This window comes from Anabrus simplex, chromosome 3 (genome assembly GCF_040414725.1).
Source record: "Anabrus simplex isolate iqAnaSimp1 chromosome 3, ASM4041472v1, whole genome shotgun sequence".
Taxonomy (NCBI): Eukaryota; Metazoa; Arthropoda; class Insecta; order Orthoptera; family Tettigoniidae; genus Anabrus; species Anabrus simplex.
This window is the reverse complement of record NC_090267.1, coordinates 343745961-343770206: the sequence shown is the minus strand read 5'-3', so window position 1 is coordinate 343770206 and position 24246 is coordinate 343745961. Positions and strand designations below refer to the sequence as shown.

General features: G+C 40.7%; 1 protein-coding gene across 2 annotated transcripts in view; it reads left to right on the top strand.

Annotated features, from left to right (window-relative positions):
- Positions 1–23256, top strand: part of Svip (small VCP interacting protein) — a 35911-nt gene extending 12655 nt beyond the window's left edge. For both annotated transcript variants that reach the window (XM_067143221.2, XM_068226712.1), the window contains exon 3: positions 22765–23256. In XM_067143221.2, the coding sequence (XP_066999322.1) occupies positions 22765–22779 (15 nt within the window). In that variant the 3' untranslated portion in view covers positions 22780–23256. The remainder of the gene's footprint in view (positions 1–22764) is intronic.
- Positions 23257–24246: the final 990 nt, after the last annotated feature.

The following is a 24246-nucleotide window of genomic DNA, read 5'->3' as shown; positions in this document are numbered from 1 at the left end:
GTGTTTTATGAGCCCCTTAATACAATTGAAGAACGTTAAAACAAAATGTCTATACCATTAACGAATCAGAAGATACACTAGTGTCCAAAAGTTAAGCATAATCACTAAACGAGGCCATACCGCCTGAGAGAAATGTCAGGCGGTTTTGCTGAACAAACGGAAGCTGAATCATGCACCATATGTCACACAACTTGTCAAAGAAAACGGTGTCGCAGGGAAGATGGAACTGATATCCGGACATCCTACGCCCACGACAATGATGGCTTAAACAGAATGGGGCCGTCCGATCCGGAGCAAGGAGTGACCTGAAGGCTGAGTAGCAAACCATTTAAATTATGTAGCACTTTACGTAGATATTTAGAGGGATTTGTAAATAGTAGTTTTAATTTGTGGAATTCTGTATTTCTAAAGAAGCAATCACCAGTAATGTAAGAGTAAAAGCTAGAATTGGTAAATGAATCGATCCATTTCATCTCATTTCATCTTGTTTTTTGTGGGAGCTTAACGTAAGAATGCATGTCATTTGGAAATAAACTGTAAATAAGGGTCAAATCAATGTGGATAATTACAGTTTACTCAGTGATAGTTTTCCTTTCTTAATAAACGTGCAGACAAGCCTCAAATATAATGTCAGGCCTAGTGTAATTTAGTAGTACGCATGCTGTGAAATGAATGAGGACATGCACTGATATGTGTGATTTTCTACGTATGCTAGAGAATGAAAGTGATTGTTACATGCATGTTTTAAGTTCTTCGATCCTATTCGAGAGGAGAATCAGTGAGAGAATTCAAAGTGTTAAATTAAATCGGTGAGATGTTCGGCCGTCAAAGGTGTGTTGAGAAGAGTTAACATTCAACATCTAGGAATGAACCAAGTAGTCAGATGTAAATTTCAGGGAATAATTCCTGTTGTCATAGGAAGAATTCATATTTACAGGTCTTTGTATTAATAGAATGGTCTAACTAAACGTGGATTGAGTCTTCATTGTAATGCCACGATAGTCATATGGAATCAGATTGTAGTGTACAGACAGGCCTTGCGAAGGTAATAGTAAGATTGAGAAGTGTAATTCCTCAAGTTAGAGAGATTAGGGAGCGTGTGTGATCTCCCAGTGTGTAAATGCCGCCAGGGCTAGTGTGGTCAGGCGAAGGGAATAGTTAATATCCCAAGGATTGTAATAAACGAAGGTCCATGCGCTTTCATCACCCACAGTTTTACGTAATGTGTTAGACAGTGCTTTCGGTAAGTGACCTGGAAAGGGCATATGCTAGATTCATTTCAGGGATAGTCATTGTTGGTATGAATGACAGGCAAACAGTGTTCATGGCTGAATGTTAATATTATGTATTTTGGTTTGTGTGTGAGACTGACATTATGTTTACAGGTGTTGTGAGTGCGTCATGTGTTTAATTTATGTTGTAAATAATGTGCGTCCATGGTAAATTGAAATCCACGTGAGGGATGATATAAGTGATTTGATAATATTGTTTGTGCACAAGTAATTGATTATTGCGATTCATTTTACCAAGCTTTAGAGTTAGTGTTAGTCATCCCTTAAATATTTACGTAGAGGTTGGATAGGATTTCATCACAATGTTTTGTGGACATGAAATTTAGCTACTCACGCCATTCAACGAAAAATAAAATACAAGCACAGTTTTGGTTTTGCTTCAACATTAAAGAATTTAAATCTAGGAGTGTAAATGGGAATATTCATGTTAATTATATAATGGACGTTCATATACGCAATGAGTTTTACAGTTATTGAATCCAGGGATGTTTAAGTTGTTTTTGGTTTAATTTGACTTACTATTTGTATGCTTATTGTGAATAAATTAGGATCTGTTTTAAATCAACTGTTGCCCATTATTCAGTAGATAGCTTCACCCATTATACAATGTCTGTTTATCGAAATATATGTTCCCAAAATCTGAAATAGCGGTGAAAGTTCAAATTTTTCATAGAGGGTTAGGACCGGACACACCTGAGTGGCTGGCTAGTTGGCGCATCACCAGATTTTGGTGGCTATATGGGAACAATATATATTTATATCTTTTGCGTTTCTCGAATAGTCCTTAAAAAGGCATTGGGTTCTTCCATTTTTTTCATTTTCTGAATTTTGAGTTTTGTAATCTACCACGTAATCACGTGGCTGATTAAGGCTCAAATGGAGATGAAACATGTCCCCAAATATATTTAAAATATTTTTTAATAATAGTTCACTTGTAAAGTGATGTGTATTGATTGGGTGGACCAAAACCTAACATTCAACATGATGCCACACCACACCATGATGCCACCACCACCACCATACTGGTCCCGTTCCACGATGTTCCTGTGGTTGTATCGGCTACCTGGTTCTCTCCAGGTTAATGTGCGATGGGAATCGTTCTGCAAACTGAAGCAGGATTCATCTGTGAAGAGCACATGCCTCCATTCATTCTTGGTCCAGTTTCGATGTTGATAGCTCCACAGTAAACGGGCCCGTCTCTGTGCTGGAGTGAGTTAGACGCACACCGCTGGACGTCGGGCAAACAGCCCTGCTGTTCTGAGCCTCCAGTACACAGTTTGCCGAGAAATGGCATCCCCTGAGACGGCTGCAAGCTCCGCCGACAATTGTCTTGCGGGTACACTCCGATTTCGTCAGGCGGTTAAGGCCAGATATCGGTCCTGATGTGGGGTGGTTACCTTTGGTCGACCTGGTGTCGTGTACCGACCTCCCAGGGGCTCAAACCGGCGGACTGCCCGGTGGAAGGCAGCCGGGGTTCGCAGCCGAGTCTCGAGCTCAAGGTGTCAGAGGAGATTTATTAGTGTTAGAATTATTATCAATGACAGGAGACACCTTGTAGTATTAAGGTAATTGAATAATAATTATAGTCAGATTTAGTTACTGTAAGAAAAGGGAAATATTTCAAGAAGTTACATGTAGTGGAGAGAGCTTGCGAAGTGCGCTTACAAAAGTTGTTGACCAAGAGCGGAGACTTGTTGATCACAACAGGATATTTACTGTGTATCAACAAACAAAGTTGGTATGTGGGCCAGGCGGCCCGCCTGGTGCACGACAAAGGAACAAAGCAGAGTACAAGGCCAGTCAGGGCCAGTACAGATGCACTTTAGGAAAACAAGGAAAGATGAGGACAAAGTAAGACAGAAGACAGTAGTGCCTAGGTGGCAGCACTTACTGTGGCAACTATTGAGAATAGTTACTTGAGGGCGCCACGGACTGGATGAACAGTTTGGTAATGCCCGTAAGACCCAACCACTTGGTAGTGGGTGGGGAGCGAACTTTGAGTTCAGGAGCGGAGATATAATCCCTGACCAAGATGGCGCAGGGCCTTCTCCCAGTGAGTAGTTCGTACTTGTCAGAACGAGATTCTTTTCGAGCATAGCCCAAGTGCCGCAGGGCAAGATTCTGAGACACGCGTAGTAGAAAAGTAGGCGCGTGGAACAAGCTCGCTCTCTCTACAGATCATCACATTCAGACTTGTAAATATACTGTACATAGTAGTTTTAGTTGTCCTCAGTAATAAAGGACAGGGAAATAATTTAATCTTTTATTTCGGGAGTTGCGGGACGAGTCATACCTACAAATTACCTCCCTACATTCCGCTCGGCAGGACAGGTAATACCTCGACATCCAACGGCCTGGTGACCAACCTATGAGATCGTCTCACTAGACAGGTAGGTCACGACAGGCACGTATAAAAAATTGGTGTCAGGTAGTGCAGGGTCCCGAGTTTGATCCTCGAACAGTGTCAACTCACCGAAATAACGTGAGAGAACCGCGACTTCGTAGAAGATTGTCCGTAAGAGAACCGCGACTTCGCAGAAGATTTCCGTGTGAGAAAATCGCGACTTCGCAGAAGATTGTCCGAACCGCAGAAGAGGAGCATCACTACCGCAGCCTACTAAGGCAGACCAGCAGAGGGGTAGCAGTCCAGTAGCAGACAACGCCATCCGGTGGAGACGCAGCAATACAGCGGACTACTCATCCAGCCCAGCAGTGAAGCAGCATTGCAGATTAAGGTAAGCTGAATATTTATTTCAAATGGCACGACAGGAAAGTTCAGTACCAGCAGACCAAGGCACTGAGATGCTTGACGAGGTGGAATCAGTAAGTATGAGTGGGCCTTTTGTGACAGTAGTAGAAGGACATCGCCTCATTGGACGAGAGTTTGATGGCAGTCAACCAGATAGATTGCATGAGTTCATAGCAAACGTAGATGCTGCTGTTCGTATGATTAAGGATGAAGATCAAGAGTTGTTTTTCAAGTATATTTTAACAAAGGTTACGGGCAGAGCCCGAGATAAATTATTGTACAGACGTGATATACATAATTGGGAGAAATCCAAGCGGGCATTGATAGAATATTATGGCCAGCAAGGCACGTTAGATTTGTACATTTGTCAAATGTTCCAAACAGCGCAGGACCCGCGAGAAACAGTCGCACTTTGGGCGCACAAGATAGAAACATTGTCAGCTTCTTTTAGAGAGGCAATACTTGAGGACGAATTAGAAGAAGATCGTGATGCACAGTTGAAAATAACGAGAAAAATATGTGTTGCTAGTTTCATACAAGGGTTAGCCAACCCTAGAATACAAGCTAGGGTACAGTCAGAAAAGGGCATTACTTTTGAGAGGGCAGTTGCACTTGCACAACAAGAAGAAACCGTAATATTGTCAAAGAAGGCACGAGAGGGCCTACAACACAAACGTAGCTCAGGGTTTAGCAAGCGCAAACCAGAACAGGAGCGCAGTGCAGCACCAAAGTGGTATACTAAGCCAACACACGCTGGTGTTAGGGTGGTCTGCTATAATTGTAACAAGGAAGGCCACATAGCAAGGAACTGTAAGAACACAGGAACGCAGGGGGCTCACACCACACAGACCGCTAGTTCCAATACAGCTACAGGGAGCACATTCAGTAAATTAAAATGTCGCTATTGTGGGAAGACAGGGCACATTGAACGTGAATGTAGAAAGAAACAGAGGTACGAGAAACAGTGCGCATAGTACGTACACAACCAAACCCAGTGACAAAGGAAAACAGAACTTGTTATCGTTGCGGCCGAAAAGGGCACATACAGGTGAATTGTCGACAAGGTGCACACACTTCGGTGATGCGAACGGATAGCCGTAGTTGCTATTCGTGTGGCCAACAGGGCCACATTCAAAGAAATTGTTGAAAAGCCCAAGGCAAGTCCACGGGCAACAGGGCCATGAAAGGCCAAACTCAGGGTGATCGCATAGGGGGCAAGGCAGTAAGATACTGAGCCCAATGCGAACATTGTGATAGGTGGTCACATCGAACCCAAGACTGTTGGTTCAAAAAGAAGGGCGGCAGTACGCACGCCACGAAAGCCTCCGTGGCTCAGGCGGCAAACTAGAACGAGCCCGTAGCAAGGGGACAGTTACGGAGGCCCGCAGATCAGAAGGTCCCAAGAATTCTGACGTAGAAAGCACGGTGCTGATCCAGGTTGCGAACCAAGGAAGACCGTTGAGATTTTTGATAGATACTGGGTCTGATGTCAGCCTAGTAAAGATGCAATCGGTACCCAAGGAATGCCTGATTGACGGGAGCAAATCAATTGAATTAGCGGGTGTAAGTAAGGGAATAATTTACACCCAGGGTACTGTACGTTTTGCCATAGGAAAAACAAGTCGCACATTTCATGTGGTAGGGAGTGATTTCCAATTAACACAGGATGGTATAGTTGGGCGAGACCTGCTGACAGATAGCGTGATCGACTATAAGGAAGGTCATGTCACCATAAGAGGGCAACAATACCCTATGGGTGCGCGATAGACGAAGGTGATCCGTCTCGAACCAAGGACCCAGAAGGTCGTTGTCATAGAAGTAGATCGAAACCTACCCTTAGGAATTATTGAGAAGTAAGAGGTGATACCAGGAGTGTACCTCGCAGGGTGCCTAACCAAATCAGAGCACCATGAAGCAGTGGTTAGCATGATGAATACCACTGAAAAGGCAGTGACTTTATACAGTCCACGAGTGCACATACAGGAGGTAGATAAGACCTGCCCAGCACAAGTGCGAAAGGTAGAGCAGACCAGTAGAGTGGCGAACGGAGAACCAGCCACCCAGAAGCCCCGATCACAGCGGGTAATAGACTGACTGCGACTTGATCACCTTACACAGGTAGATAAGGAAGGGATATACGCCATCTGCGCTGAGTACAATGATATCTTCCATCTTGAGGGAGATAAACTAACTCACACTGATGTACTACAGCATGAGATCCCTACACCCCAAGATCAACCTCCAAACAATGTACGACCGAATAGACTTCCCGAAGCACAGAAAGGGGAAATACAAGCTCAGATAGACAAGATGCTAAGTGATGAAATTATCACACCTAGCACATCAAGTTGGAACGCACCATTACTTTTAATTCCCAAGAAATTAGATGCCTCAGGGAAACAAAAATGGTGGGTCGTGATCGATTTTAGAAAATTGAACGAGATAACGATAGGAACCAGTTATCCCCTGCCATTAATTTCAGAACTGTTAGATGCCCTTGGCAAAGCGAGATATTTTTCGACCTTAGATCTCGCGAGTGGCTATCACCAGGTGTTGTTGAAGCCTGAAGACAGGCCAAAGACGGCATTCTCTGCGCTAGGGCACAAGTACGAATTCAGGAAAATGCCCACGGGGTTGAAAGACGCGCCAGCCACGTTTACGAGGCTGATGAACAATGTGCTCACAGGGTTAACAGGTATAAAATGTCTGTGTTACCTGGATGACGTAATTGTGTACGGGAGTTCAATCCAGGAGCACAACGCGAAGCTAAGGGACGTATTTCAAAGGCTGAGAGAGAACACGCTGAAACTCCAGCCAGATAAGTGTGAATTCCTAAGAACCGAAGTAGCGTTCCTAGGACATGTAATTACTGACGAAGGTGTCTTACCAGACCCACGTAAAGTACAGGCCGTTAAGGACTTTCCGAGACCGACCACTAGCCGCCAGATCAAGCAGTTCTGCGGACTGAGTGGGTACTATAGGAAGTTCATACCTAACTACAGCAAAATTGCGAAACCGCTGTATCAGTTAGTGAAGAAGGACGTTCCCTTTGTATGGGGAGATGATCAGGAACAAGCGTTCCAAACATTAAAGCAAAAACTAATTGAGGAACCTATACTGCAGTATCCGGACTTCAAAAAACCATTCGTTGTTCCCACTAACGCGAGCAACGAAGCGGTTGGGGCAGTATTGTCACAAGGACCTATCGGGAAAGATCTTCCAATTGCCTATGCAAGTAGAACGCTTAATAAAGCAGAAATGAATTATAGCGTAACTGAGAAAGGATTGTTGGCAATAGTGTGGGCAGTAAAGTATTTCAGACCATATTTGTTTGGTAGAAAATTTACTGTTGTGACAGACCATAAGCCGTTGAAGTGGGTCTTCAACGTGCAAGTTCCGTCTTCACACCTGCTAAAGTTCAGGCTGAAACTGGCGGAATACGACTTCGATGTCGTATATAAGCAGGCCAAACAGAACTGCAATGCAGATGCCCTGAGAGGAATCCCACCGAACCCAAGTGCCAAGCGCGAGTGGTTAACTCGGCTCAGCACAGGTCTCACTCAGAGATAACAGTAGAAACTCAGGCCTCAGACGAGAATGGAGAGGAGGTACTGTCTTCAAAACCCGAGGACGCTACGGCAGAGGGAATTGAAGCGGACGGTAGTGAAGTTTCCGAGGACGCTAACGCAGAGGAGATTTCGCCCGAAGGTAGCTTATCTGAGGAAGAGAACGAATTAGGCGAAGCTGAAAAGCTAGCCATTTTGAAAGAATGTCATGATTCTTTGGTGGGAGGCCACCAAGGAATAGCGCGCACGTACGCCAGGGTACGTGAACGAATTCAGTGGAAGGCATGAAAGGGGACATTGAGCGCTATGTACGCACATGTCCCTCTTGCCAAAAGAATAAAGGGACCAGACCAGACGTCAGGGCTCCCATGAAAATTACGGATACCCCGAACACAGTCTTTGAGAAAATAACCCTAGACGTAGTTGGACCTCTTCCGTTGACAGAGGCAGGAAACAGGTACATTCTGACATGCCAAGACCAGCCGTCAAAGTACCTAGTAGCGACTGCCATGCCTAATCAGGAGGCAGAAACTGTGGCACGGACGCTAATCAACAATGTGATAAGTATCTACGGGATACCAGAGCAGATTCTCACTGACCAGGGCAGTAATTTTATGAGTGATGTGTTTAAGGCGCTGTGTAAAACGCTGCGCATTCGGAAAACACACACTACGGCCTTTAGGCCACAGTCGAACGGTAGTATAGAAAGATCCCATAAGGTGCTTACGGAGTACCTAAGGCATTATATCTGCTCAGGAGAGCAAAATGACTGGGATAAGTATTTGCCTACAGCTAGTTTTGTGTATAACACAACGAAGAGCACAAGTACAGGGTTCACACCCTACGAATTAATTTTTGGAAGGAAGGCAAATATCCCAGGTGTGCTGCAAAAGCCACCTGAGATTAATTACAACGAACACCAGAACGTGGTGGAGGAACTGACGCCACAGCTTAGGCGAAATCATGAGGCCGCCAGAAAGACTTTAATAGAGCAAAAAGAATTAGAAAAAGAACACAACGACAAAAAGCAAAATGAGGTCACCTTTCAGGTAGGTGATAAGGTTCTCTTGTGCAATGACGCATTGCGAAGAGGAAAATCCAGAAAGCTAAGCCCACCATTCGAACGTCCGTACGAGATAGTAGATGTTTCAGGGGTGAACTGCACCCTACAGATGAACAAGAAAGGAAAACGGGTTAAAGCACATAAGAACCGTTTGAAATTGTATTTGTAGATGAGTGAAGTGAGAACTGGGAAGTAAAAGTATTCACAGATAGAAGGGTAACACATATCCTGTCTTTACCTTGCAGGTAGACAGCAGATATGACGCGAATGCTAGGATTGTTCTCCATCGTAGTAACAGTAATAGTCGTGACGTCACACCGCTACAGAATAGCCGGAGAAGTACTGTATGTCAAGGTGACACCATACGAAAGTACTCCAGGGGCATACTTCGACAATCAGGGTGAGATACAATTATATCATCAGAATGGACACTAGTTACCTATGTAAACCTGAATAAATTAAGTGATGTATTTTCAAATGTCAAGAGACACATACACTGGACTCAATTAATATGTACACAGTTAGAAAGAAGTACTAATCTAACATGTCAACAGGATGTTAAAATGCTAAGTGCACAATTAGAGAGAATTAAGGAATCGAAGGAATTAATTGCGAGGATTACTAAACCAATAGGGGAAACGGAAAACATTAGGCAAAAACGAGGCCTAATTAATGCAGTAGGTTCCATCGCAAAGGCGTTATTTGGAACATTAAGTGAAGATGATGCCGAAAAATATGAGTCAAAAATTAGCGAGTTAGAGCAGGAACAGCTTTCAATTATGAAAATTGCAAAAGACCAGATGATAGTAGTAAAATCAACATTGCAATCTATGAACAGCACCATTTACGAAGTCACAGCAAATGAGCAGAGATTAACTCAGAATATAGCAGAAATTAGATCTTATCTTGCCAATAGCACACTTCAGATTGCAGAAGCAATTAAGCAAGTAGAGTTAGAAAATTCAGTAAATAGACACTTAATTGAGATTGAAGGCCTTCTCATACAACTGTATGAGCATTACAGTGTTGTATTATCAGGTATAATGAATGCTCAGGTAGGAGTCATTCAGGTGCAAATAATTTCACCAGATGATATTATTAAAGGTTATAAGAAAGCTCAGGGAGATTTCCCTAAAGGATTGTCCTTGCCATTTGATTTAAAATCAGCTTACGGCTACTTGATTTACAAGGTAGCCACAGTGGAAGTGTTCGCCAACAAAAATTATCTAGTGTACGTTATCAAGACACCCCTTATACAATGTATCACATGATTCCATTCCCCACGTATATGAAAAGTAATCCACACCATTTTGTTTATCTTCAAGAGACCAAGGACTATATCCTTATGGACAAAGAGAAACAAACTTATGTTCAATTAGACAAAGATCAGGTAAATCAATGTAAGGTAGTAACACCCAGTTGGAAACTATGTCATGTTAAATTCCCCATTAATACAGTGTACACTCAAAAGAGTTGCGCGATCCAGTTAATTATTGGAGTTAGTCAAATTCCAGATAATTGTGATAAAAGAGTACTTCCCGTTCAACAGCTCATGTGGATACCTATCAGAACTATCCCCAGAAGAAGTTAAGGTAACATGCATGTGTAAGGATACCACCAGTGATATCAGGTTAACAGGCACTGGTATTCTTGTTTTAAGTGCAGGTTGCACAGTATATGGGCCACATAGTAAAATACAAGGTGTAGGTGAAGTGAACACTACACAAAGTAAAGACTTTGTACCAGAAGTTACACTTGATTATAACTGTTGTGAACAGATAGGTAGTGAAATCAAGTTAGAACAGATACCCGAAATGAATAAGTTGTCATTAAATAATTTGCTAAATCACATTAACGATTTACAATGGGCTACCCATAAGACACAAGAAGTGGAAGATATGGTGAGACAAAAAGAAGAAGTACTGCAAAGACAAATGGTCTATCAGCATATTAATGTGTACAAATATATTGTGTGGATAGTTGTTGGTATCATAAGTTTAATTTTAATTTGTTATTGTTGTAATTGTTGTTGTCCGAAACTAGGGTTTCCAACAAAAAGATGGTTTGAAGACGCACGGTATAAAACAAACAGTAATCACGATCAGGGAGATAAGGTTAAGACTTCAGATGAGGATTTAACTATACTCCAACGTCCCAGGCGGATCCGGGGACGCCCGGAGATGTCTGAAGAGATCATGGAATTACACTCCAGGCCTGCTGGGGAACGCCCTAGTACGCCTGTGAGATCGATAGAAGCAGTAGAAATAGATACAAATGTTAATCAGAGTAGAGAACAACCTTCCCCTTCACCACAGGGTCGCCGATACTTACATACCGGCAACATCAGAGTGTAAATAGTGTAGGACAGAAATGGACGCAACGTATGGTTGCATCCATTTCTTCCCTAAGGGGGGAGATGTCGTGTACCTACCTCCCAGGGGCTCAAACCGGCGGACTGCCAGGTGGAAGGCAGCCGGGGTTCGCAGCCGAGTCTCAAGCTCAAGGTGTCAGAGGAGATTAATTAGTGTTAGAATGATTATCAATGACAGGAGACATCTTGTAGTATTAAGGTAATTGAATAATAATTATAGTCAGATTTAGTTACTGTAAGAAAAGGGAAATATTTCAAGAAGTTACATGTAGTGGAGAGAGCTTGCGAAGTGCGCTTACAAAAGTTGTTGACCAAGAGCGGAGACTTGTTGATCACAACAAGATATTTACTGTGTATCAACAAACAAAGTTGGTATGCGGGCCAGGCGGCCCGCCTGGTGCCCGACAAAGGAACAAAGCAGAGTACAGGGCCAGTACAGATGCACGTTAGGAAAACAAGGAAAGATGAGGACAAAGTAAGACAGAAGACAGTAGTGCCTAGGTGGCAGTACTTACTGTGACAACTATTGAGAATAGTTACTTGAGGGCGCCACGGACTGGATGAATAGTTTGGTAATGCCCGTAAGACCCAAAACCACTTGGTAGTGGGTGGGGAGTGAACTTTGAGTTCAGGAGCGGAGATATAACCCCTGGCCAAGATGGCGCGGGGCCTTCTCCCAGCGAGTAGTTCGTACTTGTCAGAACGAGATTCTTTTCGAGCATAGCCCAAGTGCCGCAGGGCAAGATTCAGAGACACGCGTAGTAGAAAAGTAGTCGCGTGGAACAAGCTCGCTCTCTCTACAGATCATCACATTCAGACTTGTAAATATACTGTACATAGTAGTTTTAGTTGTCCTCAGTAATAAAGGACAGGGAAATAATTTAATCTTTTATTTCGGGAGTTGCGGGACGAGTCATACCTACAAATTACCTCCCTACATTCCGCTCGGCAGGACAGGTAATACCTCAACATCCAACGGCCTGGTGACCAACCTACGAGATCGTCTCACTAGACAGGTAGGTCACGACACTGGTACTGGCCTATGACTAACATCTCCTGTGTCTCAAAATCGTCTCCAAAGCCTGGAAATGACACTTTGTGGCACATTCAAGGATACGGCGACTTCGATCTGTGTCTGGCCTACTTCCAGGCGGCCGAGTATTCTACCCTGCAAAATGGGCAAATGGCGTTGTTGTGCCATTATGTTGTCATGTTCACCACGAGGTTACACACTTCGCACACTATAACAGGGCAAACATGACTGAGGGAATATGGGGTACTGGCACTGGCTGTGTTTACCTTGTGGTTACGCCACTAGTCAAAGCAGGGAACATTCCTTTCCTATACAGAGCGAACACATAAGTTGGTAGGTGCATATGTCGTGCGATTTGTAGTCTATTTCCTGTTTCCCTGCTTACTCGTAACTTATGCTTAACTTTTGGACACTAGTGTATTTTAGGTTGACAACTTAGCTGAATAACCCTGTATTGTTATAGATAGCACTTTTTCATTGAACAGTTTCACGGCTGTGTCTAGTACCGGGAGTGGTAGGTGCTTGATGTTGTTGAGGGCTATAATAGTGCTATGATTCTCTCCCATACATGTAATTAATCTCATAATGGAACCGTATTGAAGATGATATATTAAAATTATAAATTTCTTTTATTTTCAACCACGTATTCAATACATTACAATACACTTATGGAATTATGGTATAATCATGAAGTGTCTTATGTAATGGGACATGTTTCGTTCGGCATAGTGAACATCATCAGCCGTTAATGTACAAAGACTAGGTAGCGCATGAATATTGACTAGTTTAACTTGTACTTCATTTCTATCCGGGAGATAGTAGGTTCGAATCCCACTATCGGCAGCCCTGAAAATGGTTTTCCGTGGTTTCCCATTTTCACACCAGGCAAATGCTGGGGCTGTACCTTAATTAAGGCCACGGCCGCTTCCTTCCAACTCCTAGGCCTTTCCTATCCCGTCGTCGCCATAAGACCTATCTGTGTCGGTGCGACGTAAAGCCCGTAGCAAAAAAAAATACTTCATTTCTGGCATCGACATTGTCTCTCCTGTAGAATTTGCAACTATTGGAGTTCATGTTACACATCAATCTTAGTTTGTTCGTTGTTATGTGCCTTTTGACTGGTTCAACTTGGACTCGCGATAATTCATTGAACTCTATTTTAATTCTTGTTTTTACGTAATTCGAAGGAACTCCATCCTCACAATAATTAATCCATGCTTCACGCATGTTAATGTCCACAATATCTATTGTCATACTTTAACAACCCCACAATTGTTTTTAATTTCACAGATTGCCATTTTTAATGCATTCCACGACATACTCGTTTTTATCTTGCATATATTTTGTTACAGTTTAAGTCTAATGTTATTCACTTTTTTATTACAACATGGTTACTCTTTTGATAAGCGGATACTATTTTAATCATTTTTAAGATCAGGGCCTGGACCTAGTCCTTGTACATTAACGGGTGATGATATTCGCTATGCCGAACGAAACATGTCCCATTATATTGAACCCATGACCTTTGTGCCCTAAGAATTTAAGTATGAAAGTTACTACATGATGCCCCGTGTCAATTGTGATGAGGAGCTTGAACATTTCTTGATATCACGGAAGTGACACGTGGCAAGGAGGTGGCTACCTTCATTCCCACGCGATGATACATGACGTCATCCGCACGTGTCGAACGTGGATGGATACAGAAGAAAGTTAAGGTTGATTAAATATATTTAAATGAAAGAGTTAGTGGTGAACGCAGTATAATGAGGGTCCTGTAGTTATCTATAAGACATTTGCTCTTTAGTAAGACGGATTTGAGACTGCTAAGCCATTTCTGTGGATTATTTCAGAAGGACGCACGTCTAGTTTACCCATGCTAAGTCGACAGAAAATAGTGCCTGTCAAATGAGGTCATTTAACCGGTTAATTTAATGAGAATAAATTTTAAATGTTCAGGAACACTACCGCCAACGAGGGAACAAGTATGTGGTTACATCAAAAGCTCTTTTAAATACAGTTCATTTAAGTCGGAAAAGTTACGCAAATTTTCTTGGCGGCAAAGGGAAAATGCCTGGAGAGAGGGGGTAACGTCTATAAATAAGAAGGGACACCATGTTGAAACCCCTGTATTTGCATCATTGAGGCTTCAGAGAGAGGGTTGAACTGTTCTGTAAATCGATCGACAAGAAATAGACTAAGTCCAACAAACAGATTTTTGGCCGATGTGGCTGGGATCTTGAATCCATGTGGAGATAGTTTTGTTTGAGCAGAAGTAATTTTATAAAAAGGACAGTCAAGATACTGAAGAAGTATTTATAAAGTTGTTTTGAGTTGTAAAGAAAGTAATTCATGTGCGGGTAATAAATACAATCAGTCGAGTGTGATCAACGAAGACGCCGAGTGAAAGAGCATTTCTTTTTTTTTAATGCTTTATTTCCAGGAAACATGAAGAAAATTCTATGTACAGCCAGAAATGTAAAAATGGCTAAATAAATGACAGAGGGTCAGAGGTGAGCCCAAAGATGGACGCTGACGTAACATAAGGTAGGTGACATACCATCTTACCGCCTACTATATCTTGTTTTATGATGTCAAACTTATGTGTGTTTGAAATGGGTATTTATGACGCAGTTGGTCACCCATATCTTTTTGTGAATGTTAGAAATATGACAAAAGGTCATTTGTTTTATTTTCTGCTTGGATAAATTCTTAAAGTATTGCGAGTGGTGTGTAATGTTGTAAAAAGTTATTAATGAGGGTTTCGAAGTGATATCACGTCCAAAGTAGATCGTCATTTCCATGAATTTATTGCCTATATTTTGTGATGTCAAATTAAGATGTTTATTCGACGTAAAATTTTCGGTTGGAATTTTGATGGAATTGGTGCAAAAGGATCCTTGGTTACCCATTTTCAATCGGATGGAAGTGCTGTATGTAGTGTTGAGTAATGCAGATCAGTGAATTTTGTCATGAAGTGCAACGTTATTCTATGTCTGTTTAAACTGGGTCTATGTGACAATAAATAGCAGTAAAATTTGTCTGTCATTTTTGTGAAAATCCAGTTTTAAAATGAGATCATTTTATGCGAAGTTGTTCATTATTAAAGTATTTGTGCGTAATTATGTGTCGTGGATTCTAAGTATTTTTATTCCAGTTCTTTTGTCAGTGAGAGTCGTCGAGTTGAAGGCAAGAGGTTAGATTTGCTGTATGAGTTGAGATAGGATTTGTGAATCAGGTGATTGGAAGCCTGTTAATGGTGCCGGAATTTGTGTGAGCCCGAGGAAGATTTGTATAATGTTTGGGATGGAAAGTAGAGTGAGAGAATCCAGGCTGGTATTCATTTGCGACATATACAATTATTGTAGGGCATTTAAAAGTAAAATCAGTGTGCATATTTGTTTGGTCAGAATAGCGTATTTGGTTCTATTTGCAAAGTCAAAGGTTTCATGCTTAGAGGCCAGTCATGTATGACGAAATACATGTGTTTCATGTTGAAACTGACGGCAGGAGGGTTGTTTGTTTCAATGCCGCCAGGTGATCGATAGGGGACAGTTTAGAATAACAGAAGTTGTGTAGTGTGTTACATATTGAAGTGAGATAGCATTTCTTGGCAAGGGAGATCATTATTTGCGAGAACTAGTTGAAAATATCATCCGGGAACAACGTGTAGGTTATTAGATACTGTGAATTTGTTTAATTGAGATCGTAATGTATATTTGAAACCACAAAGTTAGAGTATAATGAGCGAGGTTAGCCAATTTCAGGGTTGTCCAAAATATAGTGATGGTAATGATGATTGTTTGTTGTGAGGGGTGCACAAAGCTTTATGGAATGTTATGACAAGATATGACATCGTAATCGGCTTACATTGTGCGGCAAGTTACTTAGGGTTTTGTACTTAATTATTAGGGTTATCCAAGTATGAATAATGGTTAGATTAAAGTGTGATGTTATGAAACAAGATATAATACTGGAAGTAAATGATGTAAATTTTTTCCAGCTGCACGATAGCAACAGACTGTAAACATGAGTGAATTAAAATTTGATTCCATCAGAATTTGAGTAGGGACTTGTGAAAGAAACCATTCGACCGTGGAGATAGAATTTGTTATTCATTAAATCATTTAAATTGATTTAATTATTAAATTCAGTGGAAACCATATTTTGAAGCACGAAAGTTTTTGATACTTTAGGAAATAGTTTAAATCTATTAAACTCACTGCCACAAAGTATTGTGAGCATTGTTGTTGTTGTTGCATTATTTGACTTTGATTGATTGAGCAGTAAATGTGCTGGGGTTAGTAAAGTGGAAACTTTGGTCATCAACCGATGTAACTTAATTGTGTTTAGCCTTCAGCTTAGAAACTTGGATGGTCATGGGGTCATCAACCCCAGGGACTTAGATTAGGGTCATATGCCACTGTAGCATCATTTTCTTTGCGGTCATCATCCACAATGACTTTAGAAGTTTAGAGGTCAGTCCATGACATAGTCGCAGGTCACATCAATTCAATTAAGGGTCCATGCCGTATAACCACTGTGTGGCACATACTGATTGGACTGCCTTAATTATACTCAGAGTCCAGAGTTCATGTTACGAGGGCTGGACCATCAAGAATCATGATAGTATATGTAGTCTCACATGGAAGCCGAATTTAAGGATTTCCAGACTTTCCTTTCTTTATTTAATAATTGAGACAATGGTTTCTAGTAAGGATGCCCATCAGGCAGTCAAAGGCTCAAACCAGCGTTCTGCTAAAAATGATTGTGGTATCAAGTGGACAAGATTTGAGTCCAAATTATATTGATTATAAATTATTAATCCTTCAGAAATTACATGAATAAATAGGAATATTTTTTTAATAGATCTTTCATTTGAGTAGATAGATTAGGATTACTGAACCCTACCTTTTACCTCAGCAAGTGACAAAGAACCCGAAACGACCCAAGAGACAGATCTCATGAAATTTGCTGATAGGTAAGGAAGGTATCCTTCAGAGTGGACCAAAAATTCTATGAGTGTATTGTAATGTATTGAATAGGTGGTTGTAAATAAAATAATTTTATAATTTTAATCTCTCTCATACATGTACCGTGAAGGTTACCCCATTTACCTGGAGTGTGAGCTGCAGGTATTTGTACATCTTGTTGGGTTAACTACACTAACCCCATTGTTTAGGTTACTAAGGGCAATAAATGAGAGACTCCCTGATAACATGGTAATGGAAAATCTCTTTCATTCTTCTGCATGCTATTTATGAATATTTTAACAGTCTAATGATGCTCATTTATGCAGTGAACTCACATTAATATTACCTAATAATTTGTGGAGATTGGCCAGGTCAGATTTGTATAATTTATTTTAATTATGTTTTAGATGCTCATAAAAGCATTCCTAGAAATTAACACAAAGCTGCTTTTGAGCAAGTAGTGTAGCTATGTGCTTATAGTTATGAGGTGGTGGGTATGACCTCCATCACTGGCTGTTCTAAAGATGGTTTTCTGTGGTAGGGACTGATAGGGACTGCTGAATTCTCAAGTGTACTGTACAAATCAATTGTCAGACATCCTTGTCAATTAAACACACTATTAAAGAAATGAGGTTATTCCACTTACCTGGAGTGTGAGCTGCAGGTGTTTGTATGGGTTGTTGGGTTAGTTACTACTCTCTAATTCTTCACCTTTTCTGAAGATAGCAGGCATATATGCTCATAAAAGTATTCCTAGAAATTAAGACAGAACTGCCATTGAGTGAGCAGAGCTATGAGCTTACAGTTCAATAGTGTGATTTTTACAGGTATGTTATAATATAATATTTATAATAATAATGTTATATGTTTTTACGTTTCACTAACTACTTTTGCCGAACTTTAGTCCCGCAGCAGTTCTTTTAAGTGTCAGTAAACCTACTGACACAAGGCTGACATATTTGAGCACTTTCAAGTAGCACCAAACTGAGCCAGGATCGAACCTGCCAATGTGGGGTCAGAAGGCCAGCGCTTCAACCATATGAGCCACTCAGCCCAGCTGTAATATTTATATTGAACTTGTGTGTTCAGCATACTGGAAAAGCTTATAAGTTACACTAAACTGAGTTGACACTGGAAAGTGTGGCTTCTTTCTTAACATACAGTACATCCTTGTCAGCTATTGCGGAGGATTTCTGATGCAGGTCAGTGACAGAATGATCTGTCGAGAAGTGGTAGGACTCACTTATAAAGGTTGTGCTGCTGCCTGGAAGCGACTAATACGAATGAATGCGTGATATTGCTTAGGGTGCTGCGAACAATGCTGTCATTGATCTGTGGAGCAGTGGAAAAAGGTTTTAGGTAGTGACGAGTCATGGTATATGCTGTGACGCGCGGGCGTGTGTGTGGACTTGGCGGAAGCCTGGCAAACTGTTACCCGAGTGTGTTGTGGCAATAGTGTGGAGGAAATGTGATGGTCTGAGGCAGTTTTTTCTGGTCTGGGCTCAGGCCATTAGTTCTGGTCGATCGTACAATGAACGCAAGTGGTTTTTTTTACATCCCACTTACTACTTTTACAGTTTTTGGAGATGCTGAGGTGCCGGAATTATTCCTGCAGGAATTAATTTACATGGCACTAAACCTACCGACATGAGGCTGACGTATTTGAGCACCTTCAAATATCACTAGATTGAGCTGGGATGGAACCTGCCAACTTGAGCTCAGAAGGCCAGTGCTCTACTTTCTGACACCTTCAGAACAGGAGGCACGTGGGAGCAATGCTCGGACTCAGCTAAGGGCCCCGTGGTTGCCAAACAGCTTTGAGGTGAACTAGAGTGTCGGCTGTGTGCCAATCAATTCGCCCAACAACCTGGCAACAATTATTCACCATGCTTCAGAAAGAGAGAGAACAGATTCCACCTTGATAGTATCAGAATAGTGGAAAGCCTTCTGCAAAGATGAAATGCTGTAACAGTAGCAAAAGTAGGTCCTGTATGCTATTGGTTGCATGGGTGGGGTCTTTTGAATGAACAGGATGGGTTGTCCAGTGACTTTTGGCCACATTGTTGTTATATAATGCCTTTTGAGAAGAAGGAACATGAATTAAGAACATTTACATTGTGAAAGTCATGTATTAAGAAATTAACATTGTGAAGTTAAGGCTCTTGACATTTCCATTGTGTATTTCAAAGTTTTCTGTCATGTGATGATGTCTTTTGTTGTCTTGAGGGATTGGTCACTTATTTAAGTAAGCTTTTTTTTTTTTTTTTTTTCTTCAGAAAAGAAGAATATTGTGAATTAATAAACTTTATTTGTTTGTTTGTTTGTTTGTTTGTTTGTTTGTTTATAAGAGTGATGTCAGCTTGCAAATAGTGACCCTGGGGGTCCTGAAATAAGAATGCAATTTCTTGCCTATCATGTAAAATACGAATGGTGATGGAGAATTTTTAGAGAATCCTTAATAATGTTTAACACAATGTTGCTTAGGCAAGTTAAAGACAATCTGAGGGTTTACATATGTTTCCATGTCAACCATGGCACAACACCCCTACTGCAAAATAGTAGTCCTATAACACACCAGTTTTTCAATAGAACATAATGGTGATCAGAGGTGTATGGTAGGCATGGTTTGCAGGTAGACTACTTCTCATGGTTGACTTCAGATGCCTGATGTTGTTCCCTTTCAGAGCGAATTGTTAGATTGAATACAACAGCTTCTCTGATGTGCCGGTTTACTGTGATAATATCAGCTCATCTAAAAGATCCTGTAGAGGACTCGCAGTGTACTTTTTCATGGGTTTCCCATCCTAACAATTTTAGGGATGAGGCTAAAGCACTTCTCACTTTGTGATGTCATCCATTTGAAAGATAATTATTTTACATAATTAGTTATTGTTGATGAAATTCCTTTATATGAGAAAGTTATATTGAAAATGCATGCAACTTAATAAACAATAATGCTGTAGTCTATAAATAGACTGCTGGGCATTAAAAGATTTAGAATTCTTTGTCCTGCCTCCTCTTCAAAGGAAAGAGTGGCATGTTTTGTGGTAGTGGTGGTTGTTGTTGTAAAGGGGGGAAAACATCATTCCTAAAGGGAACTTTATGAATCAGGTACTACAGATTTAAGAAATTGCCCATAAGTATTATGGAGTTTGCGGGACCTAGCAGGCAAGGGTAGGACCTCGACATCATGTTTCTGGAACCATGCCAACATAGACTTGGAGTTGTGACATGGTGCATTATCTTGTTAGTCCATTAACTGATGGTAACATAACCTCTTCCATACTATCACAATATTGAGTGGAATTCATGGTTCCATCAGCCAGCTTGATCTGTCCTGTCATGGTGAAGTTTTGTTAGGTCATCCAGATCTGTGACCATTAGCTACACTGTCGATCGTTTTAAATTCCTTTTTTATCGGGCTAGTTGGCCATGTGTTTAGGGGTGCGCAGCTGTGAGCTTGCATCCGGGAGATAGTGGGTTTGAACCCCACTGTCGGCAGCCCTGAAGATGGTTTTTTGTGGTTTCTCATTTTCACACCAGGCAAATGCTGGGGCTGTACCTTAATTAAGGCCATGACCGTTTCCTTCCCATTCCTAGGCCTTTCCTATCCCATCGTCACCATAAGACCTATCTATGTCGTTGTGATATAAAACAAATAGCAAAAAAAAACAACACATTTACGGTTTGTTCCACACAAGTTTTGCTCCCTTTTAACCCCTTTCCCATGCTCCGAAGAGAGTGACCAGCCTTATGCATGCTAATAATCACCCACTTCACACTTTCACTGGCACGGGGCATAATGCAAAACATAAACTAACACAATCTAAGAAGAAGTGATAAAACTGAAATATGCAACAGTGACTCACTGACGGACTATTGAAAGTTCATTGTTGTCTCCAACTGTTGGATAGGCGGGAAGGAACATTATGAATAGGGCTGAGCAATCGCAAATCAAAGAGGTGGGAAATTTTAATTATTTTTGGACCGTGGATAAATGAATGATTTTTGCTTAATCCGACCTTTCAAAAATTAGACGTTCTAAACCAGCTGGGTCAAGCAGAACTAGTTTTAGAATAAACTTGACTTCTAATGTTGAAATCTTTCAGGTAGAGTTGCATTTTTACCAAAAATGAAAATTGTAGCCCAATTGGTTGTCAAGTTATTTACTTTTAATAGTAAAAAATTTGTTAATGTTATGCATGCACTAACACACAAAATAATCAAATTTTTTTCATCTTTAAGACCCATAGAGTTCTAGTTTTCACCAATACAATTCAGTTTTAATTCAAATAACCCCATGTTATCACATGATTTGACATTAGAAAAGTATAAGGGCAGATGACCATTGTCATTTATAAGGAGGTGTCCTTATACTTTTCTAAGCCACTGTACAGTATTGTCTACAGCATATGCAATCTGATCAAAAGTGCCTGGACATTCCTCCCTACATATAATATGTCCCTATCTCTGCTGCTCTTGCTGTAAAAGGCGACTGAGGGCTTGTTATTGTTACTGCAGAATGGATAGAACTAAAGTGACTTTGAATGCAGAGTGTTTATTGGGTGCCCATTCAGTAAGCAGTCAGTCAGGGCTATTTCCATCCTTCTAAAGTTGTCCGAATCAACTTTGGACATGTGATTTTGAAGTGGAAATGGGAAGATGCAACCTTGGCTGCGTAGCACATGCGTTTTCATCAGCAGGGACTAACGAAGTTTGAAGAAGGTGGTACAGGAAAAATCACGTGACATTCTGTGATACCATCACCTGTGAATTCCACAGTGGCTTTACACCTAATTGTGCAGATATCACCATGTCTGTGCACCAGGTAATATGAGACTGGGTTTCAAGGCTCATGAGCTGCACATTTGTCTAGTGAGCAGTATGCACACAGTTCTGTGGTGTAAAGCACTGATCCAAAGATGACTGGAGATATGTGATTTCGAATGATGAATCATGCTGTACCATGTGGCAGTCAGACAGGAAGGTATGTGGAAAATGCCAGGCGAACGATACATGCCAGCCTGTACACTGCCCACATTGAACAGCATGAGGGTGTTTTTGCTGAAAGGTATTTGATCCTCTCATATTACTACAGAGCATGTTAAGGATGGGAGGATATAAGGATATTTTAACCAGGTGCATGTTGTGTATGGCAGAAGACCAGTTCAACGATGATCATTGTGTGTTTCAGCATGATCATGATCAGCACCATAAAGCAGGGTGTATTAGTGTGTGGTTTGTATTAAATAATGTTCTGGATATGGACTGGCCAGCTCAGAGCCTCTACCTCAATAAAATCAAACTCATCTAGGATGGACTAGAATGGGGACTACATAACTATGCTTGCTACAGTGCTGCCATTCCTCCTGAGACATTCTGACACCTGGCAGTGAGTCCCTCCTATAGTGTTCGAGCTGTTGTAAAGGTTAAGGGTGCCCACCCCATATTGAAGTCCTATATTGGGCAGTGTATCCGAGGACCACTTGGAGGCCAGTTTCAAATAAATGTCCAGGTACTTTCGATCAGATACTTATGTGCTTCAGATGTCTGTCATCTCAACTAAAATGCAAAGAATAGAGATTGAAAATGTCTGAAAATACTAGCTGTGATTACTGGTAACATCAGAGGTTACTGAAGAGGTGGCATAGCCTAACAACTCCCCAAAAATATATACTTAAGATAATGTTTATATGATGGTGTATTTTTATTTCTTTCAGTGGCAGGTGAACTAAATGCGGGTGATTTGCCTTGAAGATATGTACATAATACTGTGCCTTGGGTACAGCTATAGCATCCTGTCCAGTTTATATCATCATTCATATTCAAAGGAAGACTGTCATGGGATCATCAGTCATAAAGTCTATTTTTGTGTCAAATGCCTTTACTATTTAAATCACATAGCACAGAATATTGGGATGTTATAAACACACTTTTCATATTAATATTATTTCTCCAGATGTTCCTTAAACCATTGATAGAGAATAAAGTACACAATGTCAAGAAATGGCTCTATAATGTACTTCTTATCCTCTACCATGCAGTTTAAATATTAAAAACGTGAATCTTAACTATAAAAGTACATTTCAAAGAAACTGTAATCAAAGAGGCACTAAAATATCTTTTAATATTGCCTGGTATATATATTTGTAATTATGTTAATATCTATGGTGTTAATTATGTTTTCACAATAAAATGTAGTTTTGTTCGAACATCTTTTATATTGTACATTTATTCTCTTGCAGGATATCCCAGTAGCTATTGATGTAAAATAATCTGGGCAAGCGTATTATTATTTACTTTCTAGCATCATTCTGAGCATGAAAGTTATTACTGACTTTTGTAAGAATAACCTTCCGAAAAGTAATGAACAAATGAATGACAAATCAAGTCATATATAGAAAATAGGAAAACAAATTGGAATACTTAATAATGGGATAACCACAATGAGGGAGCAACAGGAAAGGAGATGAGGACAAACATGAAAACACAAAAGGAGGAAAATCTCCACATCTTCAATTGATTCCAATTCTTTTATATCCATTTCTTCTCAGTCTCAGACATGCTTGTTTCTGCTTCCCGGTTTCATCAGGAGGGCAGACTTCAACACTCATTGAAGAGTCATTTTGAGAGATCTTCATTGTGTTGTTGCATCATGTGTATGCTATTATGTATTCCTATTCATTTTTGTCTTTCTCTATTTGACTTGATTTTTTACTTGTTTGTTCCTTAAACAAACCATGAAGGTCACAAATATCACCCCTCAACCCCTCAAACCTGGGACACATTTGCCAACGATCGCTTGCCTTGGTGTCAAACCACCTCTATGGATGTTGAACTACATGAGCAAGAATGTTGCAGGAATGTAGAGTCTTAATGCCAGAACCACATGCTCTGTCAGATGCAGCCTCATTCTCCCCCACCCATCGAATGCAGTCCATCTGGATGCACGTTTCATGGTAGAATATTTTCTATGATAATGTCCTAAAATGATGGACAGTCTATCACTGGGGTTGAACATGTTTAATTCTATGTTGTAGAAATTTAAAGTTTACCATTCTGTCAAACCTAATGCAAGATTAATAAAACTAGAAAATGACTGAAAAATAAAACAATAACAGGATATAACCAAAAAAGATAACATTTAATTTAATAACAGAATGACATATTTCATTCTTCAAAGAACATAGGTTTTATCAAAT